Source organism: Sarcophilus harrisii, chromosome 1 (assembly GCF_902635505.1).
Source record: "Sarcophilus harrisii chromosome 1, mSarHar1.11, whole genome shotgun sequence".
NCBI classification, from domain to species: Eukaryota; Metazoa; Chordata; class Mammalia; order Dasyuromorphia; family Dasyuridae; genus Sarcophilus; species Sarcophilus harrisii.
This window is the reverse complement of record NC_045426.1, coordinates 33,335,654-33,360,354: the sequence shown is the minus strand read 5'-3', so window position 1 is coordinate 33,360,354 and position 24,701 is coordinate 33,335,654. Positions and strand designations below refer to the sequence as shown.

General features: G+C 35.8%; 1 protein-coding gene across 6 annotated transcripts in view; it reads left to right on the top strand.

Moving 5' to 3' along the window:
• The window catches only part of FOXP1 (forkhead box P1), a 375,727-nt gene that overhangs the window by 193,304 nt on the left and 157,722 nt on the right, over positions 1–24,701 (top strand). For 5 of the 6 annotated variants that reach the window (XM_031945438.1, XM_031945560.1, XM_031945495.1 and 2 more), the window contains one exon: positions 4,900–4,992. The exons of the other annotated variant lie outside the window; for it this stretch is intronic. In XM_031945438.1, coding sequence (XP_031801298.1) covers positions 4,900–4,992 — 93 coding nt within the window. The remainder of the gene's footprint in view (positions 1–4,899; positions 4,993–24,701) is intronic. 6 annotated transcript variants of the gene reach the window in all.

The following is a 24,701-nucleotide window of genomic DNA, read 5'->3' as shown; positions in this document are numbered from 1 at the left end:
TCTGGTTCTGTCTTCCTTGAATTGACTAGAATAGTCCTCATTCTCTGTAAGTTTTTTAAACTCTGTCTGAGCCAAGAGTTATGCTAGGGAGATATATGATGAGAATTTTATGATAATTATCCAAGCTATATTATAATATGACTCATTATTTGACATGTAGGATCTCAAAAATGTTATGCTCATTAATCTATAGCTTCAGCTTTGATCTTTCTGTAGCCTCCAGACCCTCATCTTCAATTGCCAAAAAGATAACTCTTCTTCAGTGCCTCTTTGGCACTCTTCCTCAGTGTCTCTCTGGCACTCCAGACTGGACATTCCAGTATTTAGGTTATATTCTTTCCACTCAATCTGGCTTTTCCTTTAGCCTTCATTCTTTTAGTTGCTGTTACTGCAGTTCACTCAGTCTTTCATGGTTAGGACTTTGTGGTTGCTTTTCACTCTTTCTCTCTTTTCATCTCTTTTCTCTAGTGTAGAACTCTGATGTTTCAACCTCTTCAGTAACTTCCACGATCTTTAATATCCTTTCTTCTCCTCTTGTCCTGACTTTCTGAACTTCAAAATCCTGTTTCTACTGCACTCCCACTCTGCAACTTTCCCCACACCCTGGGGCCTAGTCACCCAAGAACATCTTCCCATCTCTGAGGCCTTTGCATCTTGGAATATTCCTACACAAAACCTACCACCCCATCTTTCTCTTCTTGAAAATTTGAATTCCGAATTTCAGATGATGAATTTCTCTTGGACCCTCCATTTTATAAAAAGAGACTCAGTTTCTTCATCTGCATTCTGCTTCTGGCCTTGTTTCTGTCATTTGGGGTTTCAAAATCATTCTCCTTTAGATCTCTCCATTCCTTTTCAGCTTCCTTTTGTGTTTTGTCTTTCCAAAGTAGAATGACTTTCAGGTTATAAATCATCTTTTTTGCTTAAAATTTTAATCCCACACTACTTAACACAGCAGTTGGCACAGAATAAGTGTTCAATAATTCCCATTTCCTTCCTCTCTTTCTGTGTTACAAATCAAAGCAAGGCCTCATTACCACTTGTTGATATTATTTCTGTTGCCTTTACTCTTACCATTTCTTTTGCAGTAAGTGTTCAATGTGTATTTTAAGACTAAATTGAATTCTTACTTTCATTTCAATTATGTTTTTAAATTCTGAATTTAACAAATGCTACAAAAACAAAAGTTCCTTATCTAAAGTACACCAGAAAAAGATTATATATGAAATCACACACTTCTATTAAATATAGCTCTTTTTTGTAGTATATAATACATTCAGTGTTAGTTTCAAAGCTATCCTGTTTATCTTTGTTTTCTTCTGAATTTCCTTTCTGTTCTCTTCTGTGTATTTTTTTTTAATGCATCAATGATGAGCTATTTCCTCTTCAAATAACAAGAACAAAATATGTCATTATTAATCTCATAGTTTTAGCACTGGCAACTATGTGCCAGGCATTTCACTAGAACGAATGATAGAAGTAATTGAGTCTAAAGTCTTCACTTTGTAGATGAGAGAATTGAGCCTCAGAGACCATAAGTGACTGGAACTATGCTGTGAGCTTCAAACTCCCATGCTCCTTTCACCTTGGTAGTCACAAACATATATAATAAATACTCAAGAAATGTTTGTTTTAATTTTAATTTTAAGTTCTCCTTTAATTAAGTAACTTGAGTGGAGAACACTACTACATCTGAACAATGGAGCCCCCATTGACAATGAATGGGTGGGTGATACTTATTAAATCCCAAACATTATTATAGAATAAATGAAGAAAGAAAAGACAGGAAGCTTGCTAGCTAGGAAGGGAATGTTTCTGTTGGTGCATGTAGTGAGCTCTTTACATGGAGCAGTATTGTTTGAATTTGAATATAATAATACATTTCTATGGTATTCTAATGTGCAAGACATCTTTTATACTCCAGTAATTCTGAGTCAAAATTAATACCCTTCTTTAACAGATGAGGAAACTGGGAATCATAAAAAAAAATCTAAGTAACTTAGGCCAGGGTCAAACTGAAAGCAAGTATGAAACCAGAATTTAGAGTAAGATTTTCTAATCCCAAAATGAGGCTTTTCCCACTATAGCTTTTTATTTTCACTTTTCCTCTAAATATTACTCCGACCCACCTAACTGCTGTTGCTTACAATCTCTCCTTACCTTTCTAACTAGTAGCCAGACCTAGTTTATTGATCTGAGAATTCTGAATTTCATGCTTGAAATTTATAACACTTCCCTTTCTTCTATGAAAAAGCCATAAACCCTTCAAGATAAATTGCTCAGGACACGAAGAGAGTAGCAACAAAGTCTTTTGCTCCTGCAGGCACCTTGCAAAGGGACTATTTTTCTTATATGATATAAATGAAATCTTCAGTCTGCCCACTTTTACACCTACGCATGTACTGAACGTCTCCAAGGAGACAAGGAAACCCTAAGTCCAGCGATGGTGAATCCTCCAGTGAGACAGCAGGCTTGAGTCTCAGGCAACTCTCCCAGGCGTCCCGGCTTCCAGATGTCCCTCTCAGACAGCCTTTTTCTTTAGGCTCTTGCAGGCAGACACTCTCCAACATGTTTCTTTCTTCACAGCCGAGCTAGACTGTCCATTCCATCTCAAGGGCTGGTTGTGGTGAGTGCAGTCGGCAGTGAGCCTTCATGGGACACGGGGTTGTGGGGAGGGTGGCTAAGTGGGTGAGTGGGTGAGTTCCTTCCTATAATCTTTTTCCATGCCCCCATTCTGGTCATTTTCTCTCTCCCTTTCCTTTTCTGTTTTTCCAAAAGGAAGCTGCCATGGAACCTCATACCAAACCTTAAGATATCATTGGCTTTCATATTCCAGTAACCACACCCAGCCGAAGATTCTGGCCATAGAGCAGAAGGTTTATTTCTTGCTGGTCCCACATCATCATGTCCCTCAAGCTGGGCACATTTCCTTCTGATCACTTTGTATATATACTTTCCTTTTATCTGAGACAAGGACCTGTGGATCATGAGACATTCTCACCATTCCAACTGTATCTTTTCTTGTAACTTTACACCTCTGATAGCCTCAAGATGTTGCACAACAAATAATATATAAGTATCCTTAGAATAAATAGGAAGACACATCTCTCAAGTATATAATGACAATACTCACTAATAATACAGTGGCAGTATCTATGAACGTAACGTTCTAAAGTCAAGTGACTGGCCAGTTTAGACAAAGATCCAAGCATGTTTCTTGCTGGTCAGTTCAATCAACAAGCTTATTCAAACAGTTTTTTTCCCATTGAATTTACCAAGTCAGTTGGTGGCTTGATTTGATGTTCTATAGACACAATTATTTCTATTTTTCTAATGGAATTACTTTGTATTTCAGGCTCTCCCAAGGGTTGTGTTATTTTTAAAAAAAGTTATGAAATAAATATTTGAATTAAAAAAAGAATGGTCACATGACACATGAGAGGGACAATCATTCTATATTCTTTAATAGTATCCTCATGTCAAGAGAAAGCAAGTAAAGAAAGCAACTGGTTGGCTAGGTACCCTCTTGTGAATTTACAGGAGAACATGGCATGGGTGAGCTATTGTCTGCCTCAGGATTGTTGGAGGGAAAATTTGCATCAATGAGATCATAGCTCTGTTTTGAGTTTTTTCTTCTTTTAGGTATAATTTCTTGGCTGCTGGATGATTTGACTCAGAAAATATTATCCTTTTAAGTGAATTGCAGTCAGAGTCTTTGGGATCTTCCATTCTTTATTTCTAATGTCACACAGCCTTGATTATAATAGAAATATTTCTGACTCTTTCCATGTGTTCTTCAAAAAAAATCACAATTCCTTATTAGGAATTTTTGTTTTGACTGTGTTGGTACTCACCTGCACATATCTGGGCAAGTCCTTGATTGACATTTTGGAAAACTAGATTTGTTGAGTGTTTCACAAATATTCCCAATTTAATTTGCTTCTTTAGGCAGCTCTGATGAATAGATTCAATATTTTAAAATATTGTTTAATTAGTTCTCCACTAAGTCCTTTCCAACTTAAAATAGCTTGACTTCCAACTGAAAGTATAAACTCTCAACTTTTCAAATAATTATTTAGCATCATTCCCTTTCAATAGATGGTAGGGAAAAGAAAATCACTAGCTAGACATTCTTTGATTTTCCATTTTTGATCATGTCTTTTCTGCTATGGTGCATCTGTTTATATCCCCAAATCACAAAGAAGCCATTTTAGTCAGCCCAAAGAAATGTCCTTTATTTGTATTCTAATTCTACATGAGAATCCAAGTAAGGTGAAATATTGAAGAATATAATTGTGAAATGAAGAATATGATAATAGAAGAGATAGTCTCCTGTCTGTGAAACCAGTTAATTCTCTCTCTCAGTTGCTCCTGGCATCTCTTGGCAATATTGCCTCAGAGTAAGACAAACATGGTAAAGATCCAGGCAGACTGGAAAACCTTCTTTGAATTCCTGCCTCATTCACTTATTGGTTTTGTGGTCCTGGACAAGCCATTTGACTTCCCTCATCTGCAAAATGAGATTAATGAAAACACCTACCAACCAGTGTTGATGTGAGGATCAAATGAAATACCACCTGGAAGTACTTTGCAAACCTTAAAGTCCTCCATAAATTCTACGTATGATGATGATCATCATCATCATTACAAAATAGATTATAAGGAAATTCTAAGTAAATGGATTTTTGTACCTTTTAAATTCTGAAAAATTGGCCCAGAGCCCACAGGATCTATAAAAGGAATCGAGTCATTCTAGGAAGAAGGATTATGTACTGCAGCCTTTTTTCTTGTCATGGCAAAATCGGGATCCACTCTTGAGACCAGCATACAGGAATTTGGGGAAATAGCATCCCAGAGTGCTATGCTAAGCCAAAGTTTTCCTTCCTTCTTTCCTTCCAGGCTCTTCAGGTGGCAAGACAGCTTCTTCTACAACAGCAACAAGTTAGTGGACTAAAGTCCCCCAAGAGGAATGACAAACAGCCAGCTCTTCAGGTAAAGAAAAAAAAAGAAGTAGAGGCAGGGATCAGAAGCACTCTGTCAGAGGCTGGGCATCCAATGTAAGATGCTTAATGTTTTCTTGTTAGTCAGTTATCATCACTTGCAGATGAGAAATACCAACAGCCATTTTATGATGATTGTCTAGTTGTGGAAGAAATTCTGCAGTCACATTTCTCTTAGTGTTTTCCCCCCAAATCATTATGAAGTTATGGCTATCCTGGCATGTTAAACTTTCTTCCTGAGACAATATCTATTTTATCATCCATGCAATCTAAAAGTACTTCTGATGTGTGAAGGAAAGGTTCAATAGATGTTGCTGGATTTAGGAAAAGATTAGAAACTGATAGACATCAATCAAGAATAGCTCACTGTTTGCAGATTTGATCATTATTTTTATTAACAATAATGAGAGCAGTATTTGTATTGGATAGAGAGCTAGCCTTGAAGCTGGGAGGATCTGGATTGAAAGTTCTTCCTCTGTCAAGTGCTGGCTATATGATTCTGAGCAACTTATTTAACTTCTTAATGATCTGGGCAACTTTTTAAAACTATGAAGTTGCAAAGAAGTTCTTTACCTACCTTATTAGAGAAAGTTTTTCTTGACTGGGAATCACACAGACACATGAAATCATGAATCTAATCACATAATAATCATAACATTTGAATATTATAAAGCATCCTAATAACAAACCTATGTGGTATGGGCAGTTCTAATATGCTCTTTTTACAGAATTAGATACTGAGACTAAGATATTAAATGACATGTTTATGGTCACATGCCTGGGTCTTTGGCTTCCAAGGATTCTGTTCTTGTTATTGAGAAACAAGGAAACCATCATCATATCTAGATGACTGAGGATCAAGGGAGATAGTGCCTTTACATTAACATTATGGTTTTGCTATAATTTATACCCCCTGTCCATTTCTATTTGCCTTGAATGTTTTTGAAGGTTTGTTTTATGAAACCAAGAATTATTTGTACAAAGAAGTATACTAAATTTCCTCTGTCTGCAATTCAGGGCCAAAAATAAAATGGTATTTAGAAGTAAATAAGAACTTTTACTTGGATTTCTTTAGGGACAAAAAGTTGGTACAATAGATCCTAATTGGTGAGACTATAGAATCCCCTGAAATGGTCACTGTATTTGAAGTTATAACTATGTAAAATTCCAGCCCAGTGGAAATACTCAGTGTGAACTGAAATAATGTCACTGTCTCAGAAGATTCTTTATCTGCACTAATCTGTTAAGAGAAGATAAATTTTGGAAAGTCATACCAATGCCCATGCTTGGTACATATTAAGGATTTAGATATATATTCAATTGATAGCATCTAAGGAGAAAGAAAGATGATGGATAGATTGATGTTTACATATATATATATATATATATATATATGTATATGAAATAGAGACAAGAAGACAGAGAGACAGAGAGAAGGATGGAAAGAGATGATATATTAGGGACTTTGCAGTCATTGGCTTGAAAATAAAGCAAGATTTCCAATCTGAAGACTTTCATTCAAATCTTATTTCTTTTATTTAGTACCTGTAGGCTCTGGCTAAGTCACCAGACATCTCTGAATCTTTTTTTCCTCTTTATAATTCTGTGATCTGCTTAGGTGACCTCAAAGGTCTCTTCCCGCTTTGGATCAACATCCAAGGATCCTAAAATTTGAGTCTAGTCTAAATGAGAATTTGAGGAAGCACTTATAGGTTGGAATAAATGGAATGGATTTAATTCAGAATGTCAGATTCTATTCTGAACTCAGTCTAGATAATTCCATGCTCTTGACTTTGCCTGGTCAGAACAGAGAAATCCATATTCCAAAATTGTCCTCTCAGGAACTGGAAACCAAGGCAAAGCCTTTACTAGGGATATGTTTGTTCCTTTTTCTGAAGTTGAGAAAGCAACTATTTTTCAAGAATTTATCAGTGTTGCAGTGACATTTTATTGGAACCATCAAGTCACAACACGTATTGTTTATTAACACTTCCAAAAACATTTATTTGGTAAACTCTTGCCGCTCCATATGCCTTAATGTACTCTAACACTGGGGACATTTTTAATGAGGTATTGTGCCAGGAAGGGCCAGTGTCAGGTACTAAGAGAAGTGCTTTGTTGTGCAGATGTCTTAAGAATAGCTCCAGAGGATGAAATATGACTGTGTTGACCTTTCAGCTGTGAGCCTATTTGTCAGGATTCAAATAAGTTGAAAGGATCAAACTGAACAGTTTCCGTAGTCAGACTGGGAATTGTGCTTCAGAGGTCAACAGTGAAGGCTGCATCGCAGATTCCATAACATAGCCAATTGTTGGTACATATTGAAGTCCTCGTGCATCTCCTGCAGTCAGAGACACAATTAAAATTCTAATTTATTAATGTATACAGAGAGCTAGCCTGGCCTGTCACTCACTGATTCAAATGACTGCCCATTCTTTTTTCCTCACTCCCGGAGCTTTCGCAGCCTTAAAAATACTCTGAGTCCTCCTGAATATAGCAGGCCCCAAGTGCACTGGAGAAATGACATTGTGTTTTCGGGGTAGGAGGAAACCACTAAGTCCAAAGAAAAATGGTCAAAAAATATATACATATACATATACATACATAAATTTATTGGATCATAATACCATAAATATTGAAGATAATTTGAAATTTTTAAAAAATACTTAATCTTCCCTTAAAAGTCCTTTTTCAAATGTGTGGAATTTCTAGATAACTTTTTAAAAACTATGTTCTTTTGGAGCTAAAATATTATGGGTGAGTGTGCCTGTGTGTGCATGTGTATGTGTGTCTGTGTGGGGGAGAGAGAGATTGATTCCTTAATTCCTTATAGGTATAGAGTATTTTTTTCCTGTCAGCCATTATAAGGTTTTTAGCTAATAATCACCACAAATAAGATCCAGGGTATTCCTTTTCTTTTCCTCCTTGGCAAGGGCACTCTTTAATTCAATGTAACTACTTGTATAAAATGCAAGATAGGAACAGAGGTACATAATCTTGAATGTTGGTTCTACTGGTAAGATATTTCTCTACTTCCCTCACCCCTGAATTCAGTAGTTGACAAGCAGGGAGTTTAAACTGGTTTGGAAGAATTGCTGAGTGCATTGGTTACATAAGGCAATTTATGTCCAGTACAGAGGATCGCTAAATGACTTCTCAGTTATCCAGTCTCATTCTGTCTAATTAAGTAAGCTTCATCAGGTAAGCTGACCTGGCATAAACAGATGGGGGTAAAATTATACTGCTTTTGAGCGACCCAGCCAATGTGTTATCACCTTGTTATAAAATTGTACTTTAATTCTTTGTCATTTGGTGAGGAAATAGCCTTGATGTTTAAAGATGTCTCCTATCTTCTCTGTCCTCGATGAAGCATCATAGAATGAGGAGCTTTTAAATAAAAGCAAAATCCTACTAAGTCTTAATGCTATTCATCCACTGCCTTTCTTAGCTGGAATGACTGCAGTCACAGACCTATTTTAGCAACTTTGAGATCTTAGCATTTAGGAAGACTTGACAGTGGAGAGGGATTTGATCCGATGATAACTGATAGTTTTTTAAAAAACCTCCAAATATACTGTGACTCATATTTTGAGCATATCTCACACTCCTTTGCTTTAAGGTTGGCAGAGCCTTCTGGTTTCACAGCCTGATGATATAAACAAAAGAAAATTGAAATTAGAAGCTGATAGTATGATTGGTTATTCAATAGAAACCATAAAAATATCAAAACTTCATTAATTCAGACAAAGTGAGAGGTCTTATCTAAAGATAGATAAGTCTGAATTATGGAAGTGATTTTTAATACAATATTGATGTTATTTTTCAATATCTATAAAAACACTTACTAGGGCAATAAAACAATGTCCAATCGACATCCTAAGAAGATGAGTGATTTACAATCAAAATAATAAAGTTAAGTAAAATTTGATCCTAAAGTACATGAAAGCTATCTGTTCTCTTAAGAAAAATAAACTTTTCCTCTCTGCAATCTTATTTGCAATATTAACTAACCCAGCTAACTCTTAAAAAAAACAAATAAGCATTTTAAAAAATCTGATTTCAATTTAGCTTGTGTGAATTATCACAGCTTTCAAATTAACATAGACTGAATTGTCAGTGTTTTATTGTTTAACAAAATTTATGTGAGCAAAAAAATGTTCAAACCTACTCTCCTAAGTGTTTATATAGTTTTGAAGATTACTTGAACAAGTGAAATGAATGTTTAACCCTGCAGGTGTGTTTATAGCCCTGAAAATATGTAACTTCACTGGCTAAAGATTAATTTAGGAGTAGATGAGCAATTTTATTGATTAAAATTTGGAACTTTGACCAGAGTTTTTGAGTAGTAATTCATTTTAGTTCTTTAGGCATTTTAGTTGTTGGCATGAATGTATAAATTGAAAGCCAATCAAATGATACCTTTTCTCCTAAAAAAGTAAAAGTCCATGTATATTCTGGCAGAAAAGAAAGTTAGAAAAGAAAGTAAACCTTGTGTGTTGCTCTCAAATGAAAGCTGGACACCTGGCTGACCACAGCTCCAGACAGTCTACGAAGGGCAGCAACATAAGAACTAATGGTTATAAAGTTGTTGGGTTTTCTAGGCACTTCATATATATTATTTCACTCATTTCTCCCAAAAGTGCTGTGAGACTGGTACTACTATTACTTAGAAATGAGACCTCTGGGGCTCAAGAAGATTAAGGGACTTGTCTTTACAGACTTAGAAATTGTTTAAGGTATCTTTGAGACATCGTCTGTAACTCTACCCTTTATGTAACTCAGTTAAACTTCTGATGTGTCTCTGAGAGTGTGGGAAGGAAGAGAAGAGAATAAACATTTATATAATCCCTACTGTGTACAAGGAACTCTGCTAAGCACTTTGTACATATTATCCCATTTGAGTAGTGCTCCCCTCCTTCTTATTCCCAAAGGTTAGAAATATTCCTTACAGGGAAGGTCAGTCTAATGGAAGTACAGTAAGATTGGTTTTAGTCTATGATTCAGTCTACTCGAAAGTAATTGTAGTAACATATTATGGTACCTATTGAGGATGCTTTTTGAATGAGTGGTTTTAATAGAGAACTCTAAAATATAAGTTGGTGTTTTCTTGATGTTACATAAAGTATGTTTTAAATAGGCTTGTGTTTTAGGTTGGACTTTTTTTTGTGGTTTCACATTTATATCTCTTATAATCTTAATGTCTTACATCATCTCTATTGTTCACAAAGGAAAATTTGCCAAAGAAGAAGCCATAAAAGGGAAATACAGTTTTATATTTTAAATTCAGAAATCTAGTATTTTTAAATGTCCACTTAAAAATACAGATACTTGAAACTTACAATAAAGTTTTAGACTTTAAAATTAAGCAAATAATTTTTAATGCCAAAATTGTTTCATTCAGCTTTTTTCTTTTTCGGTGCCTACTTTGTACTTAGTGTCAAAGATGGATACCAGGAGTGCCAAAGCCCTAAATTCCAGCTCTTCTGTCACTGATAATCTAGTAGGAGGGAGCAATTTAGTCACCTCAAGTCCTAGACTCTAATGGGTGAGGTTGTGCTTTATCTTGCCTGGAAACAGATCTCCGTGGTACTTGCGGGCCACTTTCACACTGTACTGAATTCCAACACCCCTTTTCTCTCTTTTCTTTGTGTTGTCTTGTCTCATTAGAATACAGAGTCTGGCCAGAACTGTCTTGCTTGCTTATGTCTATATCCCCATTGCTTAACACAGAATCTGGCACTCAGTAAATGCTTCACAAATATTGAGTTTTCTTCATATATATTCTCTTCCCCTCCCCTCTCTCATAGACGCATACGCCCACAATCAGAAAGGCGTTGGAATTCTGTCTTCAATATTTGTTAGCTGTGTGACTATTGGCAAGTCACTTAACGTTATTCAGCCTTTATTTCCCCATCTGTAAAATGGGGGTTACAATAGCACTTGTTTTACAAGGTTACTGAGCAGCCCAAATGAGATAATATATGTAAAGCACTTCACAAACCTTAAAGTGCTATATAAATGTTATCCATTAGCAGGTAGCTGACATTTATGTGGCATTTTATGGTTTACAAAGCCCTTTATACACTTCATCTCATTTGATTCCTTCAACAATCATGATTTATCCTAGTTTTGTGCATAGGCACCATGGCAGCTTAATTATTTTTGAGGGATCAAAACTTCTCTTCTCTTTTAGATGTCATCAGTGTTTTCACACATCATTGAGGAATCCAAGACCCCTAAATGCAGTTTCAAAAGAGGAAAAATAAAATTTCAAATGATTTAAGGGATATGTGTGTGTGTGTGTGTATATATATATTTAATTTTTAAAACTATTTTGACATACTCAGGTGCCCTTTTGGTGCTATAGAAAGACTATTCAAATGGAAGACAAGGGTACTGAGTTCAAATCCCAGCTCTGCCAATTTCTAGTTCTAGATCCAGTTGACCCTGGACATTTTTTTTTTTAATCTTTCTGATCTTGTTTCCACATGTGAGATGAAGTTATTGGGCTAGATGGGCTGTAAAATATCTTACAGCCCTAAGTCTGTGATATGATGCTTTGATTATCACCTGCCACCATTGCCATCCACTACCCAAAAAAGAAATTCAACTAAGTGAAGCATTATCCAAATGTCAACTACCATGGAAATTGTAAACAGTGTAAGGTCAGGTATTATATCTTTTCTGATCTTTTGTAACCAAATTCCATGTCTTCTTTCCCTCACAAGCCACAATTCTTGGCACTATTTGTTATCCAAATTCAGTCTATCTTTCAATTTTCAAAATCCAGCCCCCCTTATTTCTGCCAACAGAGTTCAAGCTATCTTGCTAATTGTCTTGGTTCTCCCCTTTGTTCAGCATCTATTTGTCCCTATATATTGCAAAGCAGTCAGCTAGATCTCAGCAAAAGTGATTTCTGATTCTTCAGTGTTGAAGAGATCGGGTAAGGTTCTTTGGATCAGAACGTGGAAACGCTTGTGGTTATCGTCATGAGAAGGGTTTGGGAGAGTAAAAAAAAAAATTAAAATAAAACACACGAAACATACTTGACTGGTCAAAAATGTGTAAATTGCTGACAAAATGACACATGTAATTAAGAGGGCTCCTGCCATTTTACTTCGAGGTTTACACCTACGGTGTTGAAAAAGAGTGACTCCCACCTCGCTAATTACCATTATCACTGAAATGGTAGGGTTTGAGTCATTAGTTCCATGTGCATTTAATTAGAGGAAGGCTGAAATTGGATTTAACTTATTACTTCTTCATGGATCACTTTCTTGTCATCACTTCAAATTGGATTGCAGCCCCAGGTAACTAATTATGAGAGCCACAGGATCAAGAGTAAAAAAAAGGTAATTAGGAATAACACTGTCGGACCCTTGCTGATAGTCCACTTGTGCTTTGGAAAAAATGAGAGCAGTATTTTGTAGTATTACAGATTAGGGAGTTAAAAGTATGTACTATTTCTGAGAGACATGGGAGACTGTCACCACCCATAGGGGTTGATATGATGTACAGCTGGGTTGAAGATGTTGTATCAACATGGTTCCACAATCAGATTCTTAATACCTAGATTAAACTTGTAAAAGCAACAGATTGGTGGTAGGTATGAGGCATCCCCACAACTGTGTAGCAGGGGTCTTCATATATATATGATTACTACAAACCTGTCAAGATTCTTTTGAGCCAAAGTACAGAGCATTTTCAGTAGAGAGACTTAGAATTTAATGAACGTATTAATGTTCCAAAAACATCCTTCACTTCTGACAAGAAGCTCTATATGTCAGTACAACAGTGAGCTCAGTTCTAGGACTTCTGCGTTGGGATTTTTTGTCAGTTTCTAGCATGTTGAATTGTTCAGAACATTCTCTGTTTGCTTCTGTGGTTTTTTTTCTCCATGTTGTGGATAGTTTTGCTAAGGTTCCTACCCACTACCACCCCCGAAAATACTTTAAAATGAATTGTATTGTTTCCATGTGCAGAGCAGAATTCAGAACTGCAAGCAATCAATTTTATTGACATAGTCCGAAAAAATGTTGATGACAGTTCAAGGATGTGATGGGATTGGGTTTTAAAAGTACCCGGCACTAAGTGTGGCAAAAATTTGAAATGTAATTTCATTACTCAAAAAGCTATTGGGTGGAATCCACCAAGAAGCGATTACATTTTGATGGGCTATGATGTCATCATACATAACTGTTCTTTGCCTTTAAGACAGAGAAAGGTCTTTGGTTTCCCATAGGAGTGAATCACAGTTCAAAGATGGCCATGGTTCCTTGGATTGTTTTAGATGGGTTTTAATGTTCTGTTAATGTAAGCAAATAATTTGTGACTCAACCTTGGGTAGCTTTCAAGCTTGGGTAAGTGAGGTTTGCTCACTGTTTCCTAACATAAGGAAAGTCTAGGCCATGATGTGAATATCATGAAAAAGTGACTAAATAATCACTCCCAAAGCGATATATATATTTATATTTTAAAAAAAACGGAGTCTGAAATGATTAAGTCTTTCTTATGTGCTAATATTACAAAATAAATTTCAAGAACTAAAATAATGATCACTAAGTCTAATGTAGAAAATTGAAGTCCTTTTCCCCCTTTACATCTTAAGTTGATTTAGAATTTTTATACATAATCTTCATCTGTGGTTGAAAGGGGGCATCTTAAGGTCAAGTGATGCAGTGTTTTCCATTTTTCCATATGAGCCTCATACTGTGTGATAAAAGCAAACTCCTTTATTTTGTAAGTCTGCAGGAATTTCTGGTAAAGTACAGAGGTCACGTTTCTTGTCAATTTGAGTAGGCAAATTTTTAACTACTGTTTTTTCCCCTCTTTTTGTATTTGATTTTTCTTCTCTTCTTTTTCTTTTTTCTTTAATTTTTTAATTTTTTCTCTTTTCTGTTTTTCTTATTTCTAACCCCCCCCTTACAAACCATGGCATTGAATTATCCAGCACACACACATGCACACACACACACACACACACACACACACACACACACACACTAAAGCCCTCCAATCTGCAACTCATTAGTGCACAGCACTGGAGCCTGTCCAGTGGTTAGAAAATTTCCTGAAGCCTAGAATAACAGCAGTTGGTGCAAGCACCATAGAACAGAAGTGACAATGAGGGGTAGTCCAGTCCACTTGGCATCATGCCCAGGCAGGAAAGCCAGCTGAGATAGTAAAACAGAGAGATTGAAGCAGTACATGTGGGATATGCTTGAAAAGTTTGGTCATTTTAGAAATTACCTTCTATAAATATAAGGCATCCTCTTTTTTCCTATACACATTATTTATCCAGGTTTAAGGTACAAAAAGAAAACACCAAAAAGCCCATAACATTAAGGAAGGAAAGAGATAGAAAGAAAATATATTTTCCATGTCAGTAGCTATTTTTAGCAAAAAGAAGAAAAAATACTGAATATCCTAAGGGATAAATGATATTTTCATTTTCAAGTGATAAATTGAGGCACACAAGTATGCATCTGAACAGACAGATCGAAGGCAGAAAGTCAACTTGAACTTAGGAGGTCTGATTGCCATCTCTTTACCTCAGTCCACTAGACTATTGTCTTTCCTAATTTGGACATATGTTTATGAGTACATTTGAAGTACATTTGAAAAATAGCACTTGTAATTGAAATACACATTTTACAAAGTGAAATGATGCTTGAGAAGGAGAGGGGAAAAGGGTATTATTCAAACATAGCAGACAACTCTGAGAATAATTGTCCAAAGGCTCCCATTGAAACTGAGAAGCAGTCTGGAAAAAGTATACTTCGGGGGGAAATGTGTGTATCAATGTAATTACGGTAGTTGTGAGCTGATGTCATACCTAGTAACTGTTTTTGTGTTTCTCAGGCTTTTGTTACTGAGCTGTGATATCATGGGCAAACTATTATAAACATATCATGGATATACTATGCTTGTGTAACAAAAGATCAGGAACCTTTATTCAGTTTGTTTTCCTTGTCATATTGTAAAAATTTATTATGTGTACTGTGTATATTAGAAACAGATTTGGGTAATTCTGTCTAAATGAAGTCATCCCAGCTATTTCCAGACTGTCTGTTTTTGGTTGTGAATAATTTTAATACATCAGATGGTTGTCATATTTAGGAGCTCTCTAAATTTTTAAAGCAAACCTATCCCCTTTGGAACATGGGTGGACTTTATCAGTCTTGCCATTATGGATCTTTGAGTTTTAAATGATTGCCTGCTAAATTACAGAGGCTGACTACCAGTCATTTTTAAGAATTCTAGACTTGCTGCCATATCTCTTCATATTTTTTTTCTTGTCACAGCCATTTTAACTACTTAAGTAGCAGGATTTGAAACTTCCAATACACAATAGGATAAAGTGTGCCAGCTCTTGTCCATTTGGACAACTTTCTGTTTATGTTTTTTTGGTAAGTATTCAAAGAGGCAGAATCCAATATGTTCTTGTATACATAGTTAATATAGATTAAAGATGGATGCTTTAAAAGTTTTATTTGATCCTGCTGCCATCTCTTGCTACCATTCTCTTTCTTACCTTTTTAAGTGAATGGTATGTGACCATTCATTTTTTCCCATCTTTCTTTACTCATTCCCTTGGAATCTGGCTTCTATCCCAACTACTTCTCTGAAATGTCTCTTCTGAAAGTTATCCTGTTGCTAAATCCAGTAGTCTTTCCAGCATTCTCATGGTGCAAAAGATTCATGTACCTTTCTGAGATTTTAAATAAGTGTGAACTGCCTCCTCCTTGAAACTCCTTTCTCCATTACATTCTATGATACTAGCCTAGAATCTCTACCTTTCACTTTTCATTACTGATTACCCTTCCTTCCCAATCTCTTACTCTGAAGATCTCTTGAAGGAAGGACCCCAGGGGGAAATTAAAGTTATCTTAAAATAAACTATAATAATAAAATTGATTTTAATACCACTCATCTTCATTCTCCATTTTCATCTTAGCATAGGTCATTCACTGACATTTTGTTTTTAACGAAAAAATATCTTAGCCATACATTGAAATTCAAAAGTTTTCTTTTTCCAGGCATGCCCAGTTTTATTTTGTTTTGTTTTCATAATAGACTTGCTTACATTGTATTTTCATCATGTCACATTGGTGCTCATTAGCTTCCAATAGTCTAGTATTTCCATCCACATCAAGTCTAAATCCTTCATGTCCATTCCCTAAGTTCTCCATAATAAGCTGGATCTTCAAAAAAGCAAAATACCTGAACCATATTATCTCAATCCTTTTAAAGAAATAATACCCTTATGTCTTCTGTTCTCCAAGATTTGATTCAAGAATCCTCCATTTTGAACAGTATCCTTATCTCTGCCTCTTGACTTCCTTTACGACTGAAGTAAAATTCTACCTTTGCAAAAGATCCATCCTGATTTCACTCCCTTCTGTTGCCATCTCTTTGAGGTTCCAAATGGCCATGTCAGGGATATTGTAATGCAGATTCTTGGTCAAGTATGAATTGGACTAGTTAGCCTATGAGATCAAATATCACTTTCTAATTCTTACAGTTATCTGATGATTATATTCAGGGTTCATGGAATCCCAGGTCTAGAATTGTAAGGAATCTTAGAGGTTATCTGCATGTCCAAACTCCTCCCTCAATTTTACTGAGGAGAAACCTGAGACCTAGACAGGGGAAGATATTTGCCCTAAATTCTATAGCTATTAAGTAGGATTTAATCCTAGTTCTTCTGATTCTCAATCTGGTACTTTCCAAACTATCAGGTTATCACCTCTTTTAATGGACAATGAAGTGACATGGATGAAATCACAGAGCTTTTAAAGGTATTAATGTATTATGAGTTATTTATTCTAGAAATAACAGTTCAGAGGTCATCTTAATGCTACCAGAAACCACCTTATAGATTGCTAAGTGAACTACCAGTGATCTGTAGACCACAATTTGAAATCCTCCAAAATAATTTAATCTATGAAGACTGATAAATATGCTCATAACTACTTGCTAATGAAACATTATATAGAATCATGCATCACTTTGTAATTTTCTCCTGATCCTTAGGGGAAAATGAAAAAAAAAAAAAGCATTCTTAGCCTGGATCTCCGCCTTTTCAGGATGAGAAATAGCATGCTTTTAAATATTTCATCCCTACTCACGACAGGAGAAGCTATTGTCAAATGAGTCCAGCCAGGTTATTGTAAGACAGTGATTATTGAATAAAAAAAGTTATTCAGATTTAAAGAATATTTTAATCTACTTGTTATCAATAACCTGTAAAATTCTAATTTCAGCATTATATTGAGGCATAGTCTTTTGTATTCTATTTCCATTCTCCTAGTAGTTGTACTATTAACTTTGATCACTGCCTTACTTCTTGACCTTCACTCAAATCTACCTAATGCTTTACTATATCACTAGCCATCTCCCTCTAAATGGGCTCCAGTGGCTCCCTAGTATCCCCTAGGATCAAATAAGAATTTCTTTCTTTGACATTTAAAATTCTTAAATTCAACTCCTTCCTACCTTTGCATTCATAACTTTAATCAATTCCAAATACTGTACAAGCCAGCATTGCAAAACCACTTACAGATCCTCTAATAGACCCTCCATTACTTCTTTCTAGCCAGGTAGGTCTTCATACTGGCTAACACCTGTGCTCCTGACTTCTGCCTCTTGGTGTCCTTGGCTTCCTTCAAGACTCAGATCAAACTCCATCTTCTACAGGGGACTCATTGCTAGTGCCTTCTCCTCTTGGATTACTTTGTATGTTCTATATGTAAATGCATATAGAATTAAATGCATATGCATATAAAAATGTGTGCACCATCTATAGAAGGGAAATTCAGGGATGAGGGATCATTAGAATTGGTTGGAAAGGATTCATCAAATAGATATTAGTGCTTACTTATCTATATATAGTAGGATCTTAGATTTAGAACTAAAAGAGACATTTGAAATCAACCTCCTATAGGTTAAATGACATCTTCATGGACTCATGGCTAGTAAATATCAGAGGCAAAATTTGAACCCGTATTTATCTGACTCCAAGTTCAACAATTTATCCACTATGCTAGGCTGCTTTGAATACCTGTTGTAGCTCATCAGTAACCCTTGAAAGTAAAGATTATTTCATTTTTGGCTTTTTAGTAGAACATGGTGAACACAATAAATGTAGGGCAGTTTTAATTTTCTGTCATTCGAGGATTTTTAAATGCTGTGTATGTATACCCACTTAAATATGTGTTCATATATATATACATAAATACATACATATGTGTATAAATATCTATATATGTATACACACATATAGACATATACACACATACATATGCACACATAGATAGACAGATAGATACGAGAGAGAGAGAGAGAGAGAGAGAGAGAGAGAGAGAGAGAGAGAGAAAGAGAGAGAGAGAGAGAGAGAATGAGAGAGAGAGAGAGAGAAAGAGAGAGAAAGAGAGAGAAGTCTCCCCATATAATGTAAGTTCTTTGAGGGAAGGGAGTATTTTGTTTTCTCAGCACCAAATGGTGCCTGAGACATGAGTGTTTAATGAATGCTTAATGATAGATTGACACAAGGTAAATAAAAAATAAACATTTTAGAGGGAGTGTCAGAGGAAAGATATAATCTGTAGCAATGGAAGGAAAATTCAAAGAGAAAATAATATCTACTAGAAAGATTGAAGTTTACTATTTTATGTATAAATGAAATTCATACTAGCCAGCTACTAAGTCTATTCTTACCTCTCCTGTTTTCATTGTGCCTTCTCAAAACTTCATACTTGTTAATTCTTTATAATTGTAACAACTGGGAAATGATTCCCTAATCAGAAACACTGAAATTGTGTTTTTCTATAATAATCTTCCTGCCCCACTCTTCTTCCCGGCACCTCTCCCCAAAGGTGTTAGTCCTGCTCATTTGAATGAGTAGCCCCCAGGAGCAGGAATAGCTGTTAACCTCATGTGCATAACTCCCCAGAGGAGCTATTGTAGTTTCAGGGTAATAGACATAGCATTGGCAGATTAGAAGGCAGCAAAATGTGGAAGTCCCATGGTGGATGACAGTCTTGCCAGTGTCTTTCATCAGGTTTGTGAAAAAGAATCAAATCAAGCATTAGCTGAAAATACACACCATATCCCAACATGACTGCCAAATTTCATGATGCTGGGCACCTGCTTTTTTTTTTTTAATTTGCTAATCTGTTTAAGGTATAATATTAATGGCATATAAAACTTTAATTTGTTGTAAGTATAGAATATTAAAGTAGACTGAAGGCAAAATAAAGAAATTTATTTTGTGTCAAGATGAAATTCAGTGAAGCATAGCAAAGATGGAATAGATTATTAAATAAACTTTGAGTGAAGATGGAAAAAATGTACCTAAATCTCTCATTTTGAAAAGGATTGGTTTACTTGATTATATGCAACTGTATCACACTCAGGAAAGTATAAGACAAATGAAAGCAAAACAAAATTTAATTGAGCTATTATTTTGCAGACTTTGGCTCTGTTTCAGACAGCCTAATCAAATTGTGCTTTGCTCAAATAACTAATGTTAAATGCAGTCTACCAACAGATGTTTAAAGGGAGCCTAATTGGAAAATCTACATCCTGGATTTAGTCTGTCTAGTTGAAAAAAGTTTAAAATTTATATTTTAAGAGAAGCTACCCAATGCCAAACATCCTTAGGCAAGCTAAAGCTCCCTTTAGGGATGTCCGAAGCTGTATGAAATTATTTCGAATAGGCGAGGGTGCCACTCTGAAAATGAAAATCTCCTGGATATTGTCAGGCTTTGTGCTGCAGATAGCCAAGCTGAGAAATCTCTTTTATCATGTTACGTCACTGGAGTAATGTTACAGCACACTGGATCATGTCATGTGCTAGTGTGCTGTAATTTACAGAGCGGTGCTACAAGTCATGCAGTAGAGCACATTGATTAATGACATTTAAAGGAACACTGTCAAGGATGTTAGGTAACAAAATTGACCTTCCTTGACAATTGTCTCATTTTCTACGTACTAATACGTCCTGGGCATTTTATAGTGATTGACCTGGCTAGTGAATTCTGCCGTGGAAACTTTAATAAAGCAAATGAAGTACTTTGCTCGACCAACAACTTAAAATCTTTCTCATTAGATGGGTGTGATGAGGCTAGTAGTGCTGGGGAGGGAGCATTGGATTTGATTGATGGTTGGGGGTGATGGGGGTGTGGTTTGATGCCCAGTTGGTCATTTAACTGCTTGGTCAGCCTTTGGCAAGTTGATTCTGTTTCCTTATCAAAGATGAAAGGGTTTGATTAGACAACCTTAGAGGACCCTTCTAGCTGGAGAGCTATTTTCATATATTTTTTTTAAATAGCACTAAATGGTTTTGATGTATTATTTTTACTTTCAATACCTATTAATATTTTTGATTTAGGAACTGTGATATATAACTGGATATTTTTGAGTTTATGGACCACCATTTTATAAAATTCTACACTGTTAGAGGTAGAATAGAGATTAATTGGCCCAATCCTTTCATTTTTCAAATTAGTAAAGTAAGACCCGTTAGAATGTTTCTTAAAGCCAGAGAAGGAAGATGTAGCTCCAAAAATAGATGGTTTTTGTTGTTGTTGTTGTTTTGATTCTGTGTAGATATGTTTAAATCTAAGTATCTAAAAAGCAGCTAGGTTCATCAGTGGATAGAGCAGTGGGAATGGAGTCAGGAAGACCTGAATTAAAACCCGGGCCCAAACACTTACTAGACATGTATCTCTGGGAAAATAACTTCTCTGTTTGCCTTAATCCACTAGAAAAGGAAATGGCAAACCACTCGGGTGTCCTTGCCAAGAAAATCCCATGGACGGTATTGGTGTGCTATGGTCCGTGGGCTCACGAAAAGTCAAGAATGATTGAATAAGAACAAGCTCTGTTACCTTTTACAAAGAAGTCACAACTTTCTTTTCTCCCCTATTTTTTTTTAATAATAGCTTTTTATTTTCAAAATACATGCAAAGATAGTTCAACATTCATTCTTAACAAAACCTTGTGTTCCAAATTTTTCTCCCTCCCTTCTTTCCACCCCCTCCCTCCTCCCCTAGACAGCAAGTAACCCAATACAGGTTAAACATGTACACAGTTAAGAAGTCACAACTTTCCAGGGTTTCATTTCTCATTGTAAAATGAGGATCCTAAACAAAGCAATCTCAAAGGGTTCCTTCCAGTTCTGAAATTAATGCAATGCTTTGGTTCTAGGATTCCATTTATCCCTCTCTTCCTATCTCCTCCCTTCTTCTGAGTGTGCCAGAGATAGACTATTTTTCATTCACCAAAACAATAAATCTGATCTAGAATCATGTGAAGTAATAACCCAAGGCAAGTTACCTGTCAATAGAAAACAAGTTCCTTGAAGGTAAGAAATGTTTTATTTTGTGTTCACATACCCAGTAGCTCTTTAATAAATATTTATTGAATGTAATCTGTTTTAGTATTATGGCTGCTCCTCTGGGGACCATTCTGTCTATACTATATCATTGCAAAGCTTGATGCCTCCAACAAGTACATATTGAATAACATTTTTAACATTCTGCCAAACTCGTTTCATGTGAAAACATTCCTCAGTTCACCAAACATCTATTAGGCACCCAGTGTGTTCAACACACTTTACAAAGTACAGATGATGAGGTTTATGTTGGGCAATTTAGTTAGTATCTATTTTGGGATCAAATTGTGGGATTGGAAGCATGAAACTAAATTTTTTCTCTCTGCGTACCTCTGCACTTCTGGTTTGGGGCAGACCAAAATACCACAGTACCCATTTTTACGATATTTCCAGACCAGCCCAAATCAGGAAATACTGTAAGTCTCACAAGATCTCTAGCCTGATTCCCAACCAAAGTAGTTTGGATAACTTTCAGATAAGTGTTGAAGTTGGCTTGTCTCTTGGTGTTACACCTGGTTTCCAGGAGTTGAGGAGTATACCTCATTCAGGAACTTAAATCATATTATTTAAAATTTGGAGTCTGCATTTATCCACCACCTTTCGATCGCCAGTGTCAAAGTGCTTTATAAACAGGCACTGGTATGCTCATTTGGCAAACAGGGAAACGGAGAAATGGAAAAGTGAAATTACTTAGAGCCAGGAAAAGAAATCTGGATTCTTGTTTCAATCTGTGTCATTGCTACCAAGCATCTACTAACTACATTAGCTTGTGATGTTTCTTTAAAAGGAAAAAAAAATGAAAAGAAGCTTCTTACCTTACTACTGTTTGGAATTTAAGAGTGTTAATTGGTGAAGCCACAGCTGTATTAATTCAATATGGCTGATGAGCTGGGCTGTCGGGCATCTTGGGGCAATTTTACTTTAAGGTACTACTGACTGTGTTAGGCCTTAATACCCACCATCTAACAGCAAGTGGCCAATCTGATTTAAAAAAAAAAAAAAAACATAATTTACCAATTGGTGTTTTATAAAAGGGAAATTATATTTTATGATTTATGAACAGTAGGTCAGATATTTCAAAGAAAATTTAAAGAGCAGCAATTTTGAAAATATACACAGATGAATTTGAAAATAAATATTTCACTGCTTACACAGATCTATTTAGCATCAGGAAATGTATTCTAGGAGTCTTACCATTTGTATGACACTGTGTCATTCCATGTACGATATATTAATGGTTAATTGAAGATACTGTAACTACAGATCAAATGCATAATTATTTTTTTTTGCAAAAATCCTTATGCAGATAAGAATTTTGACAACTTTAAGTCCGTGTGAAGTTAGTTCATGAGAATCATAAAACAAATAAATAAAAAATAAAACTTCTATCAATCTGGAACTCTCCCTTTACCAAATCACAATGAAATCCAGAACTAAAACAGGTTATTTTGGCAGTCAAATTACATATATCTATTAAATAGTTTTTGCTAAGTACTGTGATACGTGATGAAAAAACAAAGAAAGACAATAACGTGGTACTGGTCCCCATGGAGTTCACAATCTAAAAAGTGAGACAGTATGCAAACAACAGTATTCAATCAGTACATCTCTATTGGAAATGGGAAGTGGGGAAGACTGATCAGCTGGGCAGTTATGTAGTTGTAAGGCCCCAACTAGGCTCTAAGAGTATCTGATCTTTTTCATTGGGTACAAGAGAGAATTGATTTCCATTATGGAATGGAATCTGCCTTTAGGGCAAGGATTTTTATTTTTCAGTCTTTTTATCCACAGCAATTGGCACATAGTGGCTTAATAAATGCTTTTGCATATCCTTTATTGATTATAGCAGAGTTGTCTCCATAGCTGCTCACTCAAGAACCTTTCATTTAAAATTTGTGAGATGACAGGAAATTATCTACAAAGCTTCTCTGAGATGTTAACAAGTACAGGAAGTTAGGAAATACCTTCAAGAAGGACCTGCTTAAAAACGAGTGCTTCCAAAATATACTGTTTCACAGCTATATACAACACACTTTTCTCTGAATAGTGCAAAAGCTTTGGGACTCTAAAAGAGAATAACCTTAATGAGAAGACTAGGGCAGATGTTTAGAGTTACTTATATGCCATAAATTTGACTGGGGATAAAGGAAAACTGTAATCCTAAAATGTTCCCCAATATCCAAAAATACTACCTTATTATCTGTCATAGAGTTATAGTTCTTTGATGAAGGCTTCATTACTTTGCTTCTTTATCTCAAAAAATTTAGAATGAAAGTGGTTTTATAGAGTCAAGAGACCTGGTGGTGAATTCTGGCCTTTCCCTTTACTACATATTTGACCTACAACAAGTTAACAGTGTCTCTAGTTTTGGCTAGAGCATATCTATCATCCCTTAGCAGTCTTAAATCCTATGATCTTACTCAGCCTCTGAGATTCATCTATTGAAATGCAAATACCTTAGGAGGGATAGTACCTTAGAATCATTTCTTAAAGCTGAAAGGTAGCTCAGAGGTCATCGAAATGAAACCTGTGTCTGTGCCATGAATTCTCTCTAAAATGTCTTCAAGTGGGCATCTAGCCTTGGCTCAAAAACTTTTCAGTGATAAGAAATGTGTTCCCTCCCACAGTAGTCCTTGCTACTTTGATGTAGTTCCAATTATTAAGACTTTTATTTTTCTTTGTATTCAATCAAAATGCATTTCTCTTTAGCTCTGCTCCCACCTATTGTTTTTATCTCTCTTGAGCCAAGAGAGGTGGAGGGGAGAGTCGAATCTCTCCCATCCCTTCTGATATTTGAAGACGAACCATCATTATCCCATGTCCCATAAAAATTTCTTTTCCAGGTTAAACACTTTCAGTTCTGTCAAAGAATCTCAAATGTCCTGCTTTCTAATCCTCTCATCTTTCCAGCTTATCAACATTCTTCCAAAAATTGGATGCCCCAAACTGGTGCCCTAGTCCAGATGTGGGATTTCTCTGAGCAGAATATAAGGAAGCAATGAGCTCCTCCATTCTGAAAGCCTGGGGTTGCTTCTATTAATGTTTCTTTTTGTCACACTGTCTAATTCATCCTGAACTTGAAGTCTACTTAGGTCATTTCCCAAGTGCTTTCAAAGAAACCATGCCTCCTCTATTAATAATGATAATAGTAATAACAATAACCGTTGCATAGCCACTTACAGTTTGTGATGCTCTGTACAGATATTCTATTATTTGATCCAGGCCCTATCCTCATGTTACAGTGGAGGAAACTCAAGTTGAAAAATACTTATCTAGGGCCATGCTATTAGGATATGTTCATG